Source organism: Oryctolagus cuniculus, chromosome 4 (assembly GCF_964237555.1).
Source record: "Oryctolagus cuniculus chromosome 4, mOryCun1.1, whole genome shotgun sequence".
Taxonomy (NCBI): Eukaryota; Metazoa; Chordata; class Mammalia; order Lagomorpha; family Leporidae; genus Oryctolagus; species Oryctolagus cuniculus.
In genome coordinates, this window is record NC_091435.1 from 122708313 (window position 1) to 122726069 (window position 17757).

At 48.9% G+C, this 17757-nt stretch overlaps 2 protein-coding genes and 1 long non-coding RNA gene across 7 annotated transcripts in view; 1 reads left to right on the forward strand and 2 right to left on the reverse strand.

Annotated features, from left to right (window-relative positions):
• RSRC1 (arginine and serine rich coiled-coil 1) overlaps positions 1-5210 on the reverse strand; it is a 453198-nt gene extending 447988 nt beyond the window's left edge. Inside the window, exons 1-2 of one of the 3 annotated variants that reach the window (XM_070072602.1) lie at positions 5117-5210; positions 937-1116 (exon numbers count right to left, since the gene is read on the reverse strand). The gene's annotated coding sequence lies outside the window, so the exon portion shown is untranslated. Of the gene's footprint in view, positions 1-584; positions 779-936; positions 1586-5116 lie in introns of those variants that run through there. The other 2 variants (XM_070072601.1, XM_070072603.1) reach the window with 2 other exon arrangements.
• Positions 4862-15045, forward strand: SHOX2 (SHOX homeobox 2). Of its 3 annotated transcripts, XM_051859079.2 has the most exons (6): positions 4862-5391; positions 5984-6063; positions 8268-8476; positions 10804-10861; positions 11172-11260; positions 12813-14050. In XM_051859079.2, the coding sequence occupies exons 1-6, from the start codon at positions 5042-5044 to the stop codon at positions 13104-13106; spliced, it is 1080 nt and encodes a 359-aa protein (XP_051715039.1). In that variant the 5' UTR covers positions 4862-5041; the 3' UTR covers positions 13107-14050. The 3 variants fall into 3 exon arrangements, with proteins under 3 accessions (XP_051715039.1, XP_051715037.1, XP_051715038.1); XM_051859077.2 differs by lacking the exon at positions 5984-6063 and having other exon boundaries at positions 4862-5390; positions 12813-15045; XM_051859078.2 differs by lacking the exon at positions 5984-6063 and having other exon boundaries at positions 4862-5390; positions 12849-15045.
• On the reverse strand, positions 8450-12653 carry LOC103350434 (uncharacterized). The gene is made up of 3 exons (XR_518437.4): positions 12518-12653; positions 9573-9664; positions 8450-8578 (listed from the first exon to the last, which is right to left on the reverse strand). It is a non-coding gene; the product is annotated as an uncharacterized lncRNA (long non-coding RNA).
• Positions 15046-17757: the final 2712 nt, after the last annotated feature.

Below are 17757 nucleotides of genomic sequence, written 5' to 3' on the forward strand. Positions count from 1 at the left end.
GAGGTTCTTCAAGGATACCTGGTTTCCTCACAAGGCTACACCGATCACATCTGCTCCAAACTAAGCCTCAAAATCTGCATACCTCCTTCACTTACAGCTTTTACGTTTACTTTCAAAAATCACAAGTCAAATTCTTTGTTTTGACAACACAAGACTTTTGAATCGATTTAACTACCCACCAACTAGTTAACTAAAACAGCTGGAGTAGTTAATTCTGGAAATGAAAAAAGAAAAATTTAAGGTTTCCACTTCAAATTACAAAAATCTCTAAGGAGGAAATTATGTTAAAGTCAACCTAAACTCCACAACAGACAACATGCTTACGGTACACTACACTTTCTCCTAAATGTACACAGAGTCTATGCTCCTGGTCACATGGCCACGGGTCCAGAAGTCAAGGGACTACAGAGTGTGTTCCCGGTATGTTTATATCCCAAGACATGAAAGTCTATCTCATCCTGCGCCACCTCTCCTCTCAGCAAATAGGTGTGTGCGGAGTCAGAGGCGACTGGATCCAAGATAGAAACAGAAGAGTGGGTGGGATCCAGTGCACCCAAAACAGGCTCCCTCTTGCTCCACCCTACCTCCAGCTAGGGAGGAAGCGCTAGGCTGGAAATCCCGAAACAGCGCTCAAGGACGCGGCAGTGGGGCACAGAGCAGCGAAAGCGAGGCAGCTCATGCTCCCACACGACCTCCAGACAGAGGCCCAGGCTTGAGGCCTACAGCCGCCCACCGACCGCGGCCCCCAGCGTAGGGCCCGGGGTCCACAACAGCCCAGGTGCGGAGCGCATGCGCGCGGCGCGGGGCAGCCGCCCACCCCGCGGCCGGCTCTGGGCCACAGACTGCGCCAGGCCCCACGCAGCCTCGCTCCCGAGCAGGGCCTCAGAGCCCAGCAGCCACGAATGCCGCCCCCCAGGTCTTGGACTCGGGCATCACCTGGATCCGGGTCGTCAGGCTCACACCTCCCGTTGATGTTCAAGGGCCGCAGACCTAGAAACGTTTCTTCGGACAAGGGCGCCGCCAGCGTCCTCCGAACTTGCTTCAGTTTAAGCTCAGCGCCTTCCTGGTTCCAGCGCCAGGCAACCTCAGCCGAGCTTCCGAGTGCATCGATGGAGGCTGCCAGGAGACAGGAATGCCGAGCGAATAGATTGTCACGCCGCCAATTTTTTGTTTGGTGTTTATTTTGCGAGCTTGTTTAATTTGATTTCCTTGTTTCCAGAAAGCAATAAAGGTTGGACTAGAGGGTATTACTGCCTTAGTCGTCGTCGTTATTGTCATATATAATCAGTAAACTAATCTGCATTGTAGGAAGTTATGTTTAAGACACCCACACGTAACAAAACTGGTTATCTCGAGCTGCGGGAGGGGGAAATTCACCCAACAATAATAAATCATGGGAGTGTGTCTGTATAGACTCGTGTGTGATTAAATTGTAATGATTTATTTGCAAAACTGCATTAAAAGCCACTGTTTCTTCTGCCCTGAAGGTGAAGGCACTCACAAGTTGGGTGCAAATTAGTTTCTCAGATTAAAGTGCGTAGAGGAATAAGCAGAAACTGCCCGAGGCGGGGAGTGAAAGTTTCTTCTGAAAGAGAAATCAAATGCACATAGGATTTTTTTTTAATTTTTTAAACCAACAGAAATTAAAGCAAGTCAGCATTTTCTGTAACACATAGTACCTTATATTTTTTTTCTTGCATGAAAAGTCACTTTCCCCTAATTTACTGCAAGTAAGCAAAGCTAACGCTTGGTTTGGATCGACTGTGAAACCAACTATTCACAACTGCTAGATAACCAAGTAACAATTTTCTGCAAACACTTGAGATGCACAGTATATTTCTTGTAAGTAGTTATGCCTTAACTAACCAGTTTTCAGGAACAGCTGTAAAACAACTGCAATATTACATGTTTATTTTAAATAATTCAAGAGCTGGGGGAACCCTTAGGGTCCTGAATTTTATTAGAACCTGTATATCTGTCAGCACACTGTCAGCTAAGCTTTCCCCTCAATCCTTTTTACCAAAACTGAGTTTTGACATGTCTTGTCTCCAGAAAACATTTGCTCTTTAGTGAAGCATCATTAAAACTTTCTGAGCATGCATCAGTATTTGATGTTACAGCCCTGTATTTTTTAAAAACTAAACTTTCCCTAGGCCAGTGGGAGTCTGTGGTCAGACACTGCGGATTTCTAATAACTCGGTCTGATATAAACACCAGTATTCCTAAATATAAAATGAGCCAATGAGCTGAGATCATGGAAATATCTATTAGCTTGAATTGGACAACAGCTGTGTCTGAACCTTCCCTGATGAAAGTGTTCATCTTTCCCTCTAGATTAGTAGATAGAACTTACAAGTCTTGGTCCTGAAAAAGTAAAGAAGTGGATGGGTCTCCTGAACTCTATCAGGCTTTTCATATTTTATTTTGGAGCTGCCTACTAATACGTATTTGACATCTTAGAATGAGATCTCTTTGAGCATCAAATTCATTTAGATGACCCCATTACTGGCCATTATGCTAAATAGTCTTTAAAAATGATTTTCATAAAAGACTCAAGTTTTATGATTATTCCTCTTTGATAATATCAGAATTTAAGTACTTACAGAGAATAGCCCTAGACTTACTGTGAAACCGTGTTTCATATAACTTGGGAAAGTTTGAGTATGTGAGTCTCTTTTACGGTGTAGTCAAACAAATGCAAGTGCTTATCTAATTCATTGATATCTAAAAGCTATTGCTACTGAAAAGTTAAAGATCTTAATTCTTCCTCCTAGAATACCAAAAAAAAAAAAAAGAAATGTTTTAAGAAGAGGGAAAGATGACTTCAGAAAAAAAGGAAAAGCAGTATTTCTAAAAATTATAATTTCCATCTTCCTTAAATTCACTAAGTGTGAACATTTTAACCAGAGGAGCCACCATATTGTAGTATGCCAAAGTTACAGATAGTCTCTCTTTACATATATTTCAAGAAACATACATCAAGGTACAATTGTGTTCCCTTTTTACAACTGTTTCAGGTTACTGTAATAGAACTTCTCAAATTATCCGCTGTGTTTTGATGCTCTATCCAAAGAGTAGAAGATATAAGTATTAACGTTCTGTAATTGCTTTTATTTTTACTGAATATTAGATCCAAGAAAATAACAAATTACCTTTAATACAAATTACCTTTGGAAAGCCTGTATTAACAGTCATGGCGCTTGGAAATGTCGCCAAAGCCGCACTGAAAGAGGTGTATTTGTTTACATAACTTTCCGGACGAAGATGTTCTTGCGAGCCCTACCCAGATAATTCTCCCAACCCCTGTTCTGCACAGTGCGGGCAGATGACTCGGAACACAGAACAAACGGCCTTAGTGAACATAACCCAGGCATTCCCTTTTAAGCCGTTGTCTTAGTGAGAGAAAGACGAGAGAGAGACTTTCTCCCGGCAACCACCTCTTTTTCGAACATTCTACAATTAGTAAAATTAGTCGGGGCACAAAGTTAATGTCGATTTTTCCCCCCAAACTCCTAGAGGGATAATCTCTTGTTTGTCAGGATGAGGAAACTAACTAGACCATTTCCCAGGGTGCTAAGGAAGAGCTCCTGCAGTTGATCGTGGGAGGGGTCCGGACGCAGGGAGTTGGGAAGAAGGGAGAGAATGTTGAGATACCCCCCACACACACCCCGACGGGAAGCCGGGGCGAACTGTCCTCGGCTGGGCGCTGACACTTTAAAATGGGGTCAGTCTGGGAGCAGCTGCTGCTGGGGAAACGTGTCACCGACCGGCCCCTCCAGCCAGGTCGGCTCGGACTCCAAGTCGAGAGCCGTGGGCGAATCTCTCAGAGCAGGTCGTGACGCGGGGTGACGAGGCGAGCTCAGCCTGGCTGCGGGCCGGGAACCTCCTAAGAAGAGCCGCTCCGGTCTTGGCAGGGCTGTGAAGCTAGAATGAGGCCGCGCGGTGGAGCTGCGGCTGGGGTCGGGGCAGCGGGGCAGCGATGCGGGAGTGGTGCGCGGGGCAGGATGCGGGACGGCGGGTAGGGCCTCTAAGCCGCCGGGCGCCGATGCGGGGCAGGGGCTGCAGGCAGCCCTGCGGAGCTGAGCGGCTGCGCGGCCCGGAGCAACAGGGAAGGCTGTGGGGTCGGTGCGGGGTGGGGATCCTCGCCCGACTCTGCGAGCCGCGCACTTGTCAGTTTCCTGCTGGCCCCGCCCCCGCGGAGTCCATCCAGCTCCCCAGCGCTTAACTAAGTCGTGACACCAACGCAAAACCCACGTCTAATTAAATTAATTAGGGATCCTTGTCAATCCTGGATGAATGACCGAGCGCACAGGAGGCCGGGGCTCGCTGAAGCCTGGACGGCGGGGACCTTCCTCCTCCCCCACGGCTCGGGTCCCCGCGCTGTCAGCCCGCGCCCGCACCGGCCCCGACTCCAGCCTCAATTGCGCGCTCTCCGCCTCTCTCTCTCTCGCTCTCTCTCTCGCTCTCTCTCTCGCTCACGCTCTCGCTCTCCCTCTCTCACTCTCTCCCCTCCCTCCCCCCCCACCCCAGGTAGTGGCGCGGCTGCTGCTCCCCGGGAAGGGGCTCGCTCGAGTTGCAGGGGAGGTAATTGACTCGGAACGAGGGCCGTCTTAAGGAAGTATAAATAGTGAGACTTCAAGCGCAGCGTCGCTATCGGACCTGAACTCTCGGCAGGAAGAATTGTCAAAGATCTTAACATCCAACGAGCGCGCTCCGGCGGGGAAGCCCGGGCCGCGGCCCCGCCGCCCCCGCCCCTCCCCCGCCGCCCCCTCCGCTCCCAGTCCTCCTCCTCCTCCTCCTCGTCTTCGTCCTCCTCCTCCTCTTCTCACTTCTCGTTCTCCTTCTACTTCTCCTCCTCTTTCTTCTTTCTTCTCTTCTTCTTCCTCCTCCTCCTCCTCCTCCCGCTCCTCCCCCACCCCTGCCCCATTGATGTGTTGTTATTGGGGGGGCTGGAGCAGTAAGAAAAGGAGGAGGAAAAAAGGAGCGGGGCTCGGCTGGGAGCGGCTGGGCGCGGGGCCGACGGGCGGCGGCGGCGGCGGCGATGGAAGAACTTACGGCGTTCGTCTCCAAGTCCTTTGACCAGAAAGTGAAGGAGAAGAAGGAGGCGATCACGTACCGAGAGGTGCTGGAGAGCGGGCCGCTGCGCGGGGCCAAGGAGCCGAGCGGCTGCGCCGAGCCCGGCCGCGACGACCGCAGCAGCCCGGCAGTCCGGGCGGCCGGCGGAGGCGGCGGCGGAGGAGGCGGAGGCGGAGGCGGAGGAGGCGGAGGAGGTGCAGGAGGAGGAGGAGGAGCAGGCGGAGGAGCTGGAGGAGGGCGCTCTCCCGGCCGGGAGCTGGACATGGGCGCCGCCGAGAGGAGCCGGGAGCCGGGCAGCCCGCGGCTGACCGAGGGTAACGGCCCGATCCCCCAGCCGCAGTTCCCTTTCCCGCCTTAGCTGACCCCTCTCGAGCGGCCCCGCGGGGAGGGGGGCGGGACGCGGACCGGGTCTCCCCGGGATCCCGGCTCTGGAAGCTGGAGAGATATTGGAGGGGGTGGGCGTCCGCGGCAGTGTGTACGGTCGTGGGTGGGGTCCTGATGCGTGTGTGCCGGGGGGTGGGGGGCGCGTGGGGTTTGCGCGTGTCCTCCCCAGATGCTCCCACCGCATTGAAATGCAGCTTTCCCTGGCGGGAGGACCGGCCCGCAGTCCGGACGGCCCGCGGGGCAGATGTGCAAGTTCGTGGGGACTAGACTGTGGCAAGGGGTGCTGGCTGGGACCGGACCCAGCGGAGGGGGGAGGCCGGCGTCTAGCGAGAGTTTACGGCAGCCTACCCCCCTCCCCGGCCTAAGCGAGAGAGGGACAGAGAGAAGGGGACAGAGGGCAGCGTCACCCTTGGGTCACCCACGGGGCTCTCGGGCCGCCGCCCGAGCCCCCTTGGAACTCCGCAAAGACCCAGAGTCTTTGGATCTTTAGGGGACCAAACTTCCCATTTTCTTTGCGCGATGAAAGAACGAAGCCAAGGCAGAATAAGGTCCGGGCTATGCTGCTGCTCCCGGGCGAGGCGTTTAGGATTCATTTTAGGGTTTGTTGTACGCAATTCCTTTACTGCTTCGAATTATCCAGTACTCTGATCTGGGGGGAGGAAAAACTCCTTTGGTGCCAGCGAAGTGTTGGCAAACGGCTTTATCTAATGGTGGAGCGTCCTGTACCAATTCAAAGGAGTTCAACAATAAAATTAATTTGGCACTTGGTGCCTGCAGTAACTGGTGTACTGCCATATTTTTCCAATTAAGAAAATATGTGGCATGCGTAGAATCACATATTTAAGCAAGCAATTAGGTTGTTTATAACACGGTCTGTTCCTGTTTAGGCCACTAAGTGGAAATTTGGGGGCGAAATAGAAATTATATTAAGTCTATTAATCAACGTGAAATTTGGACATCTTTCTCCCTGAAGCCTCAAAACTTTGAGGGCCATCCATTGTGTGGATGACAAGAAATAGACAAAGTTTGTCCGCCCCTTTTGGCAGAATCTGGTGTGTTTTCCCGTTTAAATTTCACTGAAATATCAGTGGAAATATTTTTCTATTAAATTGTCCCCCGTGTTTGCTACAAGAGCCTGGGGGAAGGACGAATGTTCACTAAACGAACTCTGAGAACCAGAAATGCGGGCAGCACTCAAGATCTGTGTGTCTAGATGGCCAGGCTGGGTTAAGATCTAAGCAGCTCTTCTTCCCCCAAACCTGGTATCAGTTGCTCCTACATTTAGAAAGTGGTGGAATAACTGCCAAGGGGCCCAGCGCAACCTCCTGGCAGTGGGTCCTCAGCTCGAGGCCCTGGGTTCGCTGGCCAGAAGGTGCAGGTCTGAACCCCGGCCGCCGCAATTCCTAGGCTTGCTGATTTCCAAGCTGAGGGCAAGTATTAATTTCTCTGCAGACCTGCTCTTCCAGAAATGATTTTTAACTCCCATGTTTAATCAGGATCCTGGGTCGGGAATAACTGCGAGCAGCCAAACAACCTCAACTATCTCATCTCAGCTTTGACACCTTAAAAACCTGAGTCTCTTCCGACTCTGGAGCAGAGGACGAAGATTTTTTTTTTTTTGGGTGGGGGGGGGGTCATGTTGATATTGGATCCGGCTCCCTCTGATCACTGCCCCTTGGCCAAATATATTATATAGATATAGATATTATATATAATTTGCCTCTGTATGGTTCAGGCTCGCACAAGCGCCTATTTTTAAATGGAAGAGGAGAGGAAAGAAGCAATGGGTGTGTGCAACCCAGAGCAGAAAAATGCATATTTTATTAAACATCCGAGCTGCTGGATGCATGAAAAGGCTTTGAGCAACCAATAGAAACCGAGGATCGCGAATGTTCTGCGTGAACCTGTTGATCTCTGTGGGTTTAAGCGTTTAGGATCGAGTCTGCGTTTCCACCCGGGAGGGAGAAAGGGAGAACAGAGACGGCCGCCGGTTTCGCTGGCCACCCGAGGCTGATTTTCTGCCTCTTGCCTTCTGGCCGGGCGTGGGCGACAAGCCCTCCAGGCCGCCAACATGGCGTGGGCACCTGTGCTCCTGCGACCCTGGTCGCGCAAGGGGGACGAGGGCTATCTGGCCGCTGGTGGGACCGCCCACGGGGTAGCTGGGGTTTGGCGCCCGCGGTTGTGGCTCCATGAGCCACGCAGCACCCGGGTGGTGGTCTCAGGCTGCGACCCTTCGGTCCAATTGTTCCTAAATTAGAACAGCAAGTTTGAGGGAGGCAGAAGGTCGGTGTCGGCGAGAAATGGCCTGAGAACGAGCCAGCCCTCCGGGAATGGCCGGTGTGGAGGCCAGTGCGTGGCCTCGCCGCGCCCCTCTGCCCGGACCGCGTTCTGGGAAAGGCCTGGCACGGCCCTAGTGGTTTCTGTGAGTGCGCGGGTGAAAGTGGGTGTGAGACAAGGGTGAATGGAATGCATTCGGTGTCTGCGGGGGAGGTCGGGGGGTGGACAGTGAGGCGGTGAGCTGAGGCCACAGCTGCGCAGAGGGGGTGGTGCGTGCCCACCTTGCCCGGGGCTGCCACCCAGACAGAACTCCAGGATCTTCTTTCTCTGAGCAGTGTGAGGGGCTGGACGGGAATTCTGGGAGAGGGTAGAATCCCCTCTCCTCCGATACAAATCTGGTAACGGGGTTTGCTGTGCTGTTTTTGTCCGTGTGTGTGTGTGTGTGTGCGTGCGCGCGTGCGCCTGTGTGTGTGTGTTGGTGTGTGCACTCGTGGACGCACGTGTGGCCCCGTCCGTGGTGCCCCCTCCAGTGTCCCCGGAGCTGAAGGATCGCAAAGAGGATGCAAAAGGGATGGAGGACGAAGGCCAGACCAAAATTAAGCAGAGGCGAAGTCGGACCAATTTCACGCTGGAACAACTCAATGAGCTAGAGAGGCTTTTTGACGAGACTCACTATCCGGACGCCTTCATGCGGGAGGAACTGAGCCAGCGGCTGGGGCTGTCGGAGGCTCGAGTGCAGGTACCCGGCTGCGGAGAGGTGGAGGCTGGGCCCAGGGACCTTAGGGGGCTTGGTTCGGGTGGGGGGGAGGAGGGGTGCCACACACCGAAGATGCCACTTTGTCTGTTGTGAGAAATGAAAAGAAAGGATATCTTTCTTAGAGGTCTTATTTTCCAAAGTAAATATTACTCCTATAGCCTTTCCACCCCATCCAAACATATGTTCGCTGCAGAAGAAAGCTTTAGCTGGGCTTGCTCCCAGAGTTTCTATAAAACCCCCCCTTGCCTCACTCTGACTTTAATGTGGTTTAATCCTAATGGGCCTATTTTATAAGCCTTAAAAAAAAAAAAACTCACAGAAAACGTTTTATCTCTGGGCGCCTTAAAAGTTACAATGAGTATTTTACTCAGTCGAGCTGAGTTTCATTGAGGGTCTGTTCCTGGGTCTAGGTTTGCCAAGCGGATATGCCAATTAGGTTTATAGATGTACAGACTGTAAAGGAAATTAACAACTGTTAAGTGTAAAAATTTACAGTCTGCAGTGAATCTCAAACTGTGGGTGAAACAGCAGAGAAACAAATGCATTTTGGTCACTCTTTGTTTGCTTAACCAAGGCAAGAAACCCGAACCTATAGAAAGTCAATTTTAAAACAACCCACATATCTTGAACCATTGGCATTTCCCAGCAAGTGCCATTCCCTCTGAAGTTAAGATCGAAGCCGATTTGTTGATTGGTTGTGGAAGCGAATATCACAGCAAAAGTTGGCTTTGGGGGTATTTAAGGAGGAAAATTATATATGTATATGCATGCATATCCTTCCAGAATTTGGGGGGACAAATTTAAATGTTTAAGATTATATTTCTGTTTAAATAATAAAATGGGAGAAAATGATGGTCATTATTTGTTTGAACACATGGAGCAGTTTTAGGCCCGAACATCTGCAGCTGTTACAAAGTATCGCTGTAACAGATACTCCCTGAGTCTCTGGGCACAGAGACCACCATCTGTAGCGAACTATGCACAATTCTTATGGGGTTTCAGCGCATCTTGTAATAGGATCAGGGGGGAAAAAAAAACAGAGCAGTCACACTGAAGGGGGAAAGTAATAATAGGCCACCTTGGTCATCACAGCATCAACAGCGGAACCTTCTTTTTTCAGCCTCTCCTGCCTTGCTCTGTGCGCTGAGATCTCCAGAGGCTCAGCAACCTCTTAAAAACATGATGATAATTATTACAGTTATGAGTATTAGTATCTCAATCTCTACTCTTCTAGGGGAAAAAAGAGGCAAGAAGCCTCAGGCCATTCGAGTTACACAAAGGATGCCACCCTGGCATGAAATCCACCCTTCTATTATACTAAGTAACAGGGGAATTTCTGAAGATTTACATTGACTATGACACTTGCTTTCAAAAACATACTAAAAAAGGCTCTGAAGCAATATTTTACTTTCATGGGGTTTTTAAACATTAATTTGTGAATCAATCAATATGCTGCATTATTGGAACTGGAGTGTAAAAGCAAGCTTTATTTGAATTTTTTTTAAAATCTGTTATACTGCCTCAAAAAGTTGGCAAGTTTATTTAAGCAGGTACTATCCAGAAGATAGTACCCAGGAGTTACTTGATTTAAACCCCTCCCACTTTACAGAGTACTCTTCTTATTTTTCTTTTAAGAGGTGAACTATATTGTTGGTCTTTTTTTCATAATTTTATTTAAGTTTCAGAGTATTTTCTAAATGTTTCTGTACAATCTTAACTACTAGCAGTGCTTTTTCTATAGAAGCAATTAGATTATCATGATAATGGTACAATTATTCTGCTGCTGTGTTACACTCTGCTGCACAGAGGAATGGAGAAATTTTACATTTCTTTGTAGTGAGGCTTTTATGAGACTAATTACCTCTCCCCCTCCCTTACAACTCCCTCCCCCTCCAAAAGAGTCATTATTTGCTTTGGTGTTTGGTTTTTCTTTAAGATGAAGCTAATTAATATTACAGGCTATTAATGAGCACATTGTTCTCAGATCTTTGCTGGCCAACATTTAAACCCATTATCACATTGGTATCAGGTACCAGGGAGAGTTTGGGGGACACTGTTAGTAGAAAGATGAAACCACGACTAATAGTAACTCAGAAAACCAATTTATCTTGTAAAAGTCTGTGAAATCCATCTTATTTGTTTAGCTCACTTAGATTTTTAACTTTGGACATTGAGGCTATTTTACATAATTCAAAGATTGCTTGCTATGTCACCCAATTCTTGCCTAAAATAATTGTTATTTTCCCATTGTACTTTTAATTTTTTGAGTTATGATATTGAGATTTTCTTTTTTCCCCTCCCACTTGTAGGTTTGGTTTCAAAATCGAAGAGCTAAATGTAGAAAACAAGAAAATCAGCTCCATAAAGGTATGCTTTTCACACAAGGAGCATTTGATATTCCAAGTAAAAAAGATAGAGGTGAAGCATATTGATATTACAAAGACAAAAACAGCCACTTCAAAGACGATGGTACTAGTTCTTAATTAAGAGTATTCTATAAAGACAGCTAATGAGAGTCCTAAAGTTTGGGAGTAAATTATGGTTATTTAAAATATGGCAATAGTTTAGAAAGATAGCATTTCAATTCCAAAGAAATCAGTTCTGTGTTCTGCACTGTAGAAAACACCACTGGAAATGTTAACCTCACATTGTTACGTCTTGTTCCCATGTATTGCAGGTGTCCTCATAGGGGCTGCCAGCCAGTTTGAAGCTTGTCGAGTTGCACCCTATGTCAATGTAGGTGCTTTAAGGATGCCATTTCAGCAGGCAAGTACAGCCTAGTTTCAAGCTATTTTTAAATGTGAAAAGACCTGGATGTTTGCTTGGACTGTTGAGCATCCCTTCTCTCAGAGCCCCAATACCCTTACGGTTGGAGAATCAATTTTGAGAATGACACTAATACACACCCCGTTAAACATGTATACAGTGTCAGGAACTGAATTCCTAGTTCTTTCTGTCCTTGTGGGACCCCCAGTTGGTCCTTTAAAAATGCACTAAAGATTGCACTTGGGGAGAGGAAGGAAAAACCTTTTGATTAAGATTTTGTCAAATCCAATTCAGAGGTTAGTCCTAAAGTGTTTTTACGGCAACCCTATAAATATTTTTCCAGGTATTTTCTACCTCATAGTAATATTAAATGCCTCTGACAAGAAAAATAAAGGACTCCCAACTCAGATTTGGTTTTGGTTTTTGTTTTGTTTTTTAAGCTGTCCCTGAAAACAAAGCTTCATCTCCAGTAAAAAGGGAAACCTTGGTCTTCCCAGGGCTGTCCTGCCTCTGCAATCCCTTTCTTAGCCATAAAGCAACCTTTAAGACCACAATTTAAAAGGACAGCCTGCAGCAATGATTTAATCCTGGGAAATCCCAGTGCTCTGAACTCCCCGCTCCCCAAGCCTGAGGGTGAAATCCTTTCCCAACCAGTGCCTGACCTTCCCCTTCCTCAGTCAGGACCCCTACTCAGCGTTGCTGTGATGTCATGAATTAGTTCTCAGTTGCCCGCATCCTGGACTGGGGAGACACCTGGATGTGCCCATGTATTGAAAGTGAGTGTTAGGGAGCTTTCGCTGTCTTGGAACCACAGGATTCTGGCATCCTGATGCTAACTCTTGAAACAAGAGAGAATGACTGGCAACAGGAAGGGCATATCTTAAAAGACCCTTCCTGCTCAGAAGGTGATCTTTTGGGCCAGAGGCAGCAGCAGCAGCAGCAACAACAACACTATTTGGGAGATTATTAGAAAGTCAGCTTTAGGTGTCCTGAATCAGACTCTGCATTGTAACAAGATCCCCCAAGTAATTCTTAACCACGGTCAAAGTTAGAAGTACTGATTTACAATTACGCCAGTTGTGGTGAAGATGCAATCACTTCCTAAAGTAAGATTTAAAAAAAAAAAAACAGTTTTGTAGTTTGCTTGTTGATACTGCGGTGCTTTAGTAGTGGAATAAGTGTGTTATTGGCAGCATCAAGATCGGAGTGTAACAGCCCTCATGCCAAGTCTTCCCAAAATATCATTGTTATTTTTACCTTAGCACAATATCTGTGTCGTCCAGTCATCTGCCCAGCTTCCGAGGGGCGGCCAGTTTTTGCAGATAGGGGTTCCTGGGACTCCCGGGAACCAAGACAATAAACCAGTACTGAGCAGAGACCCAGGGGACAGTGGAATATCCTTGTTGTGCCTCAGATTCAGCAACAGGCTGAGAAAGTCACTCGGGACAAGATGAACAGTCGAACTCCCTCTCCCTCTCCCTCGTCCCCTAACCCTCGCTGCAGCCAAGCTGGACGCCGTTAATGCTTTGTTTCTATTCTGTTGTCACCCTAGGATAGTCATTGCAACGTGACGCCCTTGTCCTTTCAGGTTCAGGCGCAGCTGCAGCTGGACAGCGCCGTGGCGCACGCGCACCACCACCTGCACCCGCACCTGGCCGCGCACGCGCCATACATGATGTTCCCGGCGCCGCCCTTCGGACTGCCGCTTGCCACGCTGGCCGCGGACTCGGCCTCTGCCGCCTCAGTAGTGGCGGCTGCCGCTGCCGCCAAGACTACCAGCAAGAACTCCAGCATCGCCGATCTCAGACTGAAAGCCAAAAAGCACGCGGCTGCCCTGGGTCTGTGACGCCACCGCCAGCGCCACCGTCGCGCCTCCCGCGCGGCGCTCAGCCTGCACGCCCTCCGCGCTCCGTAGCTTCTCCGTTACCCCCTTCGAATCCCTGGAGCCCGCCCTCTTTCCGCCCTGCCGACAAGCCCCTGTCCCCTTCTGCAGCCCGGACTCGAAGGGCCGGACTCCGCGCCAGACCCGGGATCCCCCGCGGCGCACCTGCCCCGTGGCTCCTGCCCAGTCCACCCAAGGGCCTAGAAATGGGCTTTGTAGGAGCGGGTTTGGGGAAGTCCGGAGAGAGACTGGACGAGAGAGTGTGGACAGCGGAGTGTGGCTCACGACAAAGCTGCGACATGGACTCACATAGAAATAAAATCGTGACAAAAATGAGGAAAAAAATAGAAAAGACAAACCTGAGAAAAAAGAGAAAGGAAACTTATTTCTTATTGCTGTTTCGCAGAAGCTGAAATCGGAGAGAAGGAAGGAGCAAAACCGTTTTAAAAAATTAAAGTATTTTATACATTAAAAAAATACGGGAAAGTAACCTGGACGAATCTCGAGAGAATGGGGGAGGGGGTTTTACCAACTTAAATGTATGTGTGTTTTTTTTTAATGGGCTAAGAAGGCAAAACAGAAGGAAGAGGTATACTTATTTAAATAATTATGATGAAAAAAGTGCGCAGCTGGGAAGTTCACAGGTTTTGAAACTGACCTTTTTCTGCGAAGTTCACTTTAATACGAGAAATTTGATAAGAGAGGCGGGCCTCCTTTTACGTTGAATCAGATGCTTTGAGTTTAAACCCACCATGTATGGAAGAGCAAGAAAAGGGATGAAAGTCCAAAAACGAGAAGAGGAAAAAAATGATATTAATACAAAAAAAGATGCCACAGACAATTATTTCCCTGAGAAATTATTATGGCAGAACTGTCCGGACTGCTGACAGTAAATTCTGGTTTGCATGTTACTTGTATTCCATTGATGGTGTCTCCCCCTACCCCTCTTTACTCATGTGCACTCACTCCATTTTCATCTTCAGAACAACAACAACAAAATACCAGAAGCATCTGGAAATTGATATATATGTCTATTTGCCCTGTCTTTGATCCTGCGGGGCGAATGGGAAAAGTCATGAGGGAAGGGAGGAAATACACTCTGGTGTTCCAAGCGGACAGAGGCAGGCAAAAGGTGTGGGGGAAGGATAAAGAAGACAGAAAACCAAAAGAAATAAAGTCCAACGCCTAGCACACAGTAGGCGCTCCATGGGTGTTAGTCCCTCCCTCCCTGTTTCTCTGTTCCCTCCTGCTGGCTTCCGGAAGTCCTATTTGAGGGCAGTGCTTGATTTCCCGCTCTCTATCCAGACAAATCCACCTAAAAAAGCACCCAGCTATATACAGGCACTAGGTTTGTGTAAAATATGTTGATACACACGAACAAAGTTTATTTTGGCTATAATGTGTGAACTGATGGTTGACTTTCAACATTTGCATTTTATCTCACAAAGGTGTATCTATTCAAGTAATCTTTTTTTGTTTGTTTCAATTCATGTAGCTATTTAAACTGGGATACCTTGGGTTAAGCAATCTGTATCTAGCAAGCCTCTTTAGTTTTATTAATTTTTTCCTTCTAATTTACAAGAAAGAGAAAAAGCTCTTCTCACTGAACTTTGGTATGCGGTTGAGCTTTGTAACTATTTGTTCTCCATGAAAACAAAATTATTTATATTTGCCATATTTTTTCTAGTGTATTAAGTTATTTTAAACAAAAGAAGATGCTGTTATCTCATGACGTGTTGTCAGTACAAAATGTTTCGGCTCCACCTCTGTAAAACGGTTTAAATAAGTGCCAAGTTATTAATCGAAGACACTTTGCGATCAATTGAATGAAAATAGTATTGTTTCATTTGATGGGGTTCGCGTCATCTTTGTTCCTGTTACTATTAAAATATCCGGGATAGTCTTTCCTCCTTCCTTTTTGATGAGTGTATCTCTCTCGAACACACCAGCCTGGGAAAGGGCTTCGCTTTTGCTGCCACGCGCCGCAGTCCGGGCCTGAGAAAAGAGCGGCCGTAGGGCTCCCGCTAACGCCGAGCGCATCTTCTCTTTCTTCTTTTCCTCCGGGTTACCCACCCAGTATAGAAACCAGATTATACCCAATCAGTTAATGAACAGGTAGCAAGTAGGATAGCGTGGAACAGAGTGACCCCCCCTCCCTCGAGTCGGACTCTCCCGTTCGCCGTTTTGCTGAAGTTTACTTTGGGGACGTTTGGGGAGGAGGGAGGGCGGGATCCCGCTGTGAGACATCCACCTGGGTTACGGGAATTTGGGGTAGCATTCTAATCAACGCTCCGCCGACCTCGCCGGAGCCGGGCAGGTGCGGGCTCGCGCTGGGGGCCCAGGACCGCGGAGCCGGCGGAGTTAGGCGCGGGGAGGGCGGATCCCACACTTCTCTCGCCTGTTTAGCGCTTCGGCCGAAGCGGCTTCGTTGGGTAAACTTAGGAGAAGGTGGCAGCCAGGATCCTGTTGAGGAAAAACCCGGTCCTAACCTTTCTCAGAATCCCCAGGAGCTCACTCTCTCCATCTCCTGACACCCTGCTCCGGGAAGAAATCCCATTAGGAAAGCCCGAAGGTGCTGCCTGGATGCGGGTGGGCAGAGACGGCGGAGACGCAGGCCTGGAGGCCCGAGACAGGACCTTTGCCACTCGCGCGCGAAGATTCAGGGTGTCCCGAGCGTCCCCAGGGCACCTCCGCCGCCCCTGCCCGGCCGGGCCGCGGACTGGGCTGGCTTGGGAGCAGTTCCTCAGCCTAGACGTGGTCGATGCGTTCGCACCAAATCTCCCCCTGGAGCTCTGGAGCTTTCGAAGCCCACTGAACCGGCCCGGGCCGAAGGCAGCGCGCGGCGGCCTCGGGCTTCGCCGCGGACGAACGGCCGTCGCGGGGAAACTAAACATCTGCCCCGGCGTGGTGCTCCGGCCGGGGTCCGAATCTGCGGGCTCCAAACCGCAACCCTAAACCAGCCCCGAGGCGGTGCCCCGGGTTTCCCCGGGCCCTAAGGGCGGGCGCGGAGGTCACGGGAGGAGAATCTGGGGCGGGAGAAACGGCGGTTCCGTCCCGGGCCCAGCCAGTCCCCGGCTGCGGAACTCGGGGCGAAGCTCGAGGTCAGAGGCGGCGGTGCGCCGGGGCCTAGCTGGCCCAGGCTCGGAGCACCCGCCGCGCCCAGGTCGGCTTGGGACGTCCCCGGCCTCAGGAGCCGGGTGGGCCGGGAGCGAAGCTGCGCGGGGCCGGCGCCAGGCCCGAGCGCGGTCAGCAAAGGCCCCGCGGAGGCAGCCGGGTCTCACACGGAAGGCCAAAGTTTCTTGGCCGGGTCAGCAGAACTGGAGCGGGGAGCAGCCAGCGCGACCGATGCTCCAGGGGCACCCGCGGCGCCCTGGCTCCCTCCGGCATCCGCTCCCCGGAGACTCCCGGAGGGCAGAGGCCGCCTTCCCCGGCCCTCTGGGCCGGTCCTTTGGGTCTAGGTTCCTTACACTCGCATGGCCGGCTTTCCCCGAGCACCGCGGCCCCAATGAGTCTTCGCTTTAAATTTAAATAAGGCCCAGCAAGCATATTGTTTTGGTGGAAATTCAATCATCGGAATAAATAATAAAGCATTCCCTCTTCCTCTTCCCCTAAATCTTTCAGAGCGTGCAAAGCCTACCCCAGTTGCAAAACCCGTGAGTGGGGAAAACTGAGTGAAAAGAGACATCATTAGTGTTGAGGACCCTATGATACGAGAAGCCCGGTGAGATCCAAGGCCTTTGCTTGGTGCTGAACTGATGTACATCTATTTTGAGTTTTCCTCAGATTTGTAACTTTTTAGATCCTCAGATGGTAATACTTTAGTATAATGCAATGCTCAAATTTCGGAACTATTTTGATTTCTGAAAAATGCCTTTTTGGCTTCAACGACATGGGATCTTGTTTTTTCTTCCCAAATCAGTTTACATCATAAATTGCAAACATTTGCAATAAGATCTCAAGATTGTTTATTTTACATAACCTCAAGCACTTGACTATGTTAAACACCAATAGAGAAAGTCTGTGAAATCAGTTTAATGTGTGTCAGGGAATTAAAGGATCACTCCTTTTCATCACATAAACAAAGCATTTGAGATTGTTTTGATTGTCAGTCTCCCAATGTTTAAACAGTCTTACAATTGACTATTAATTTTAGGTCACTCTGTGCAAAAATAATTACCAAAGTTGTATCCTGCGTTAATGAAATGTTTCTGGGCAGTGGGTGAACATCGGGAAGTGGGTGATTGTTTTTAACATTATATTATTTTAGTTCAAACATAAATAAAAGTCTACAAATTCCAATGGGGGGAAAAAAGACCTGAAATGGTTTCTTAATGCGCCATTAGAACAGTTAGTCAAAATGCATTAAAGCAACATCACAAACCCAGAAATAATAAATATGTCACTCTAATGAGAGTGTTAACTTATGGATAATTTATTCAAGGTAGTTTTTACATTTCACATGGAATGTCTTATTATGACCTGTCTGACTACTGTGATGCTTGTTCTTCAAAATCTAATTTATATAGGCTGGAGATATACATAATTCATAACTCCTGTTGATATATGTATACGCACCCCGAATTTTAAATCTTTACAATATGTTTGAATGTTTACT

Bases quoted from the DNA above. Each gene is read 5' to 3' on its own strand.
- SHOX2 (XM_051859079.2), top strand. From the start codon at position 5,042: ATGGAAGAACTTACGGCGTTCGTCTCCAAGTCCTTTGACCAGAAAGTG. The intron at 6,064-8,267 runs GTTGTACGCAAT...TGCCCCCTCCAG, and splicing joins TAGGATTCATTTTAGGGTTT to TGTCCCCGGAGCTGAAGGAT. The intron at 11,261-12,812 runs GCAAGTACAGCC...TTGTCACCCTAG, and splicing joins TAAGGATGCCATTTCAGCAG to GATAGTCATTGCAACGTGAC.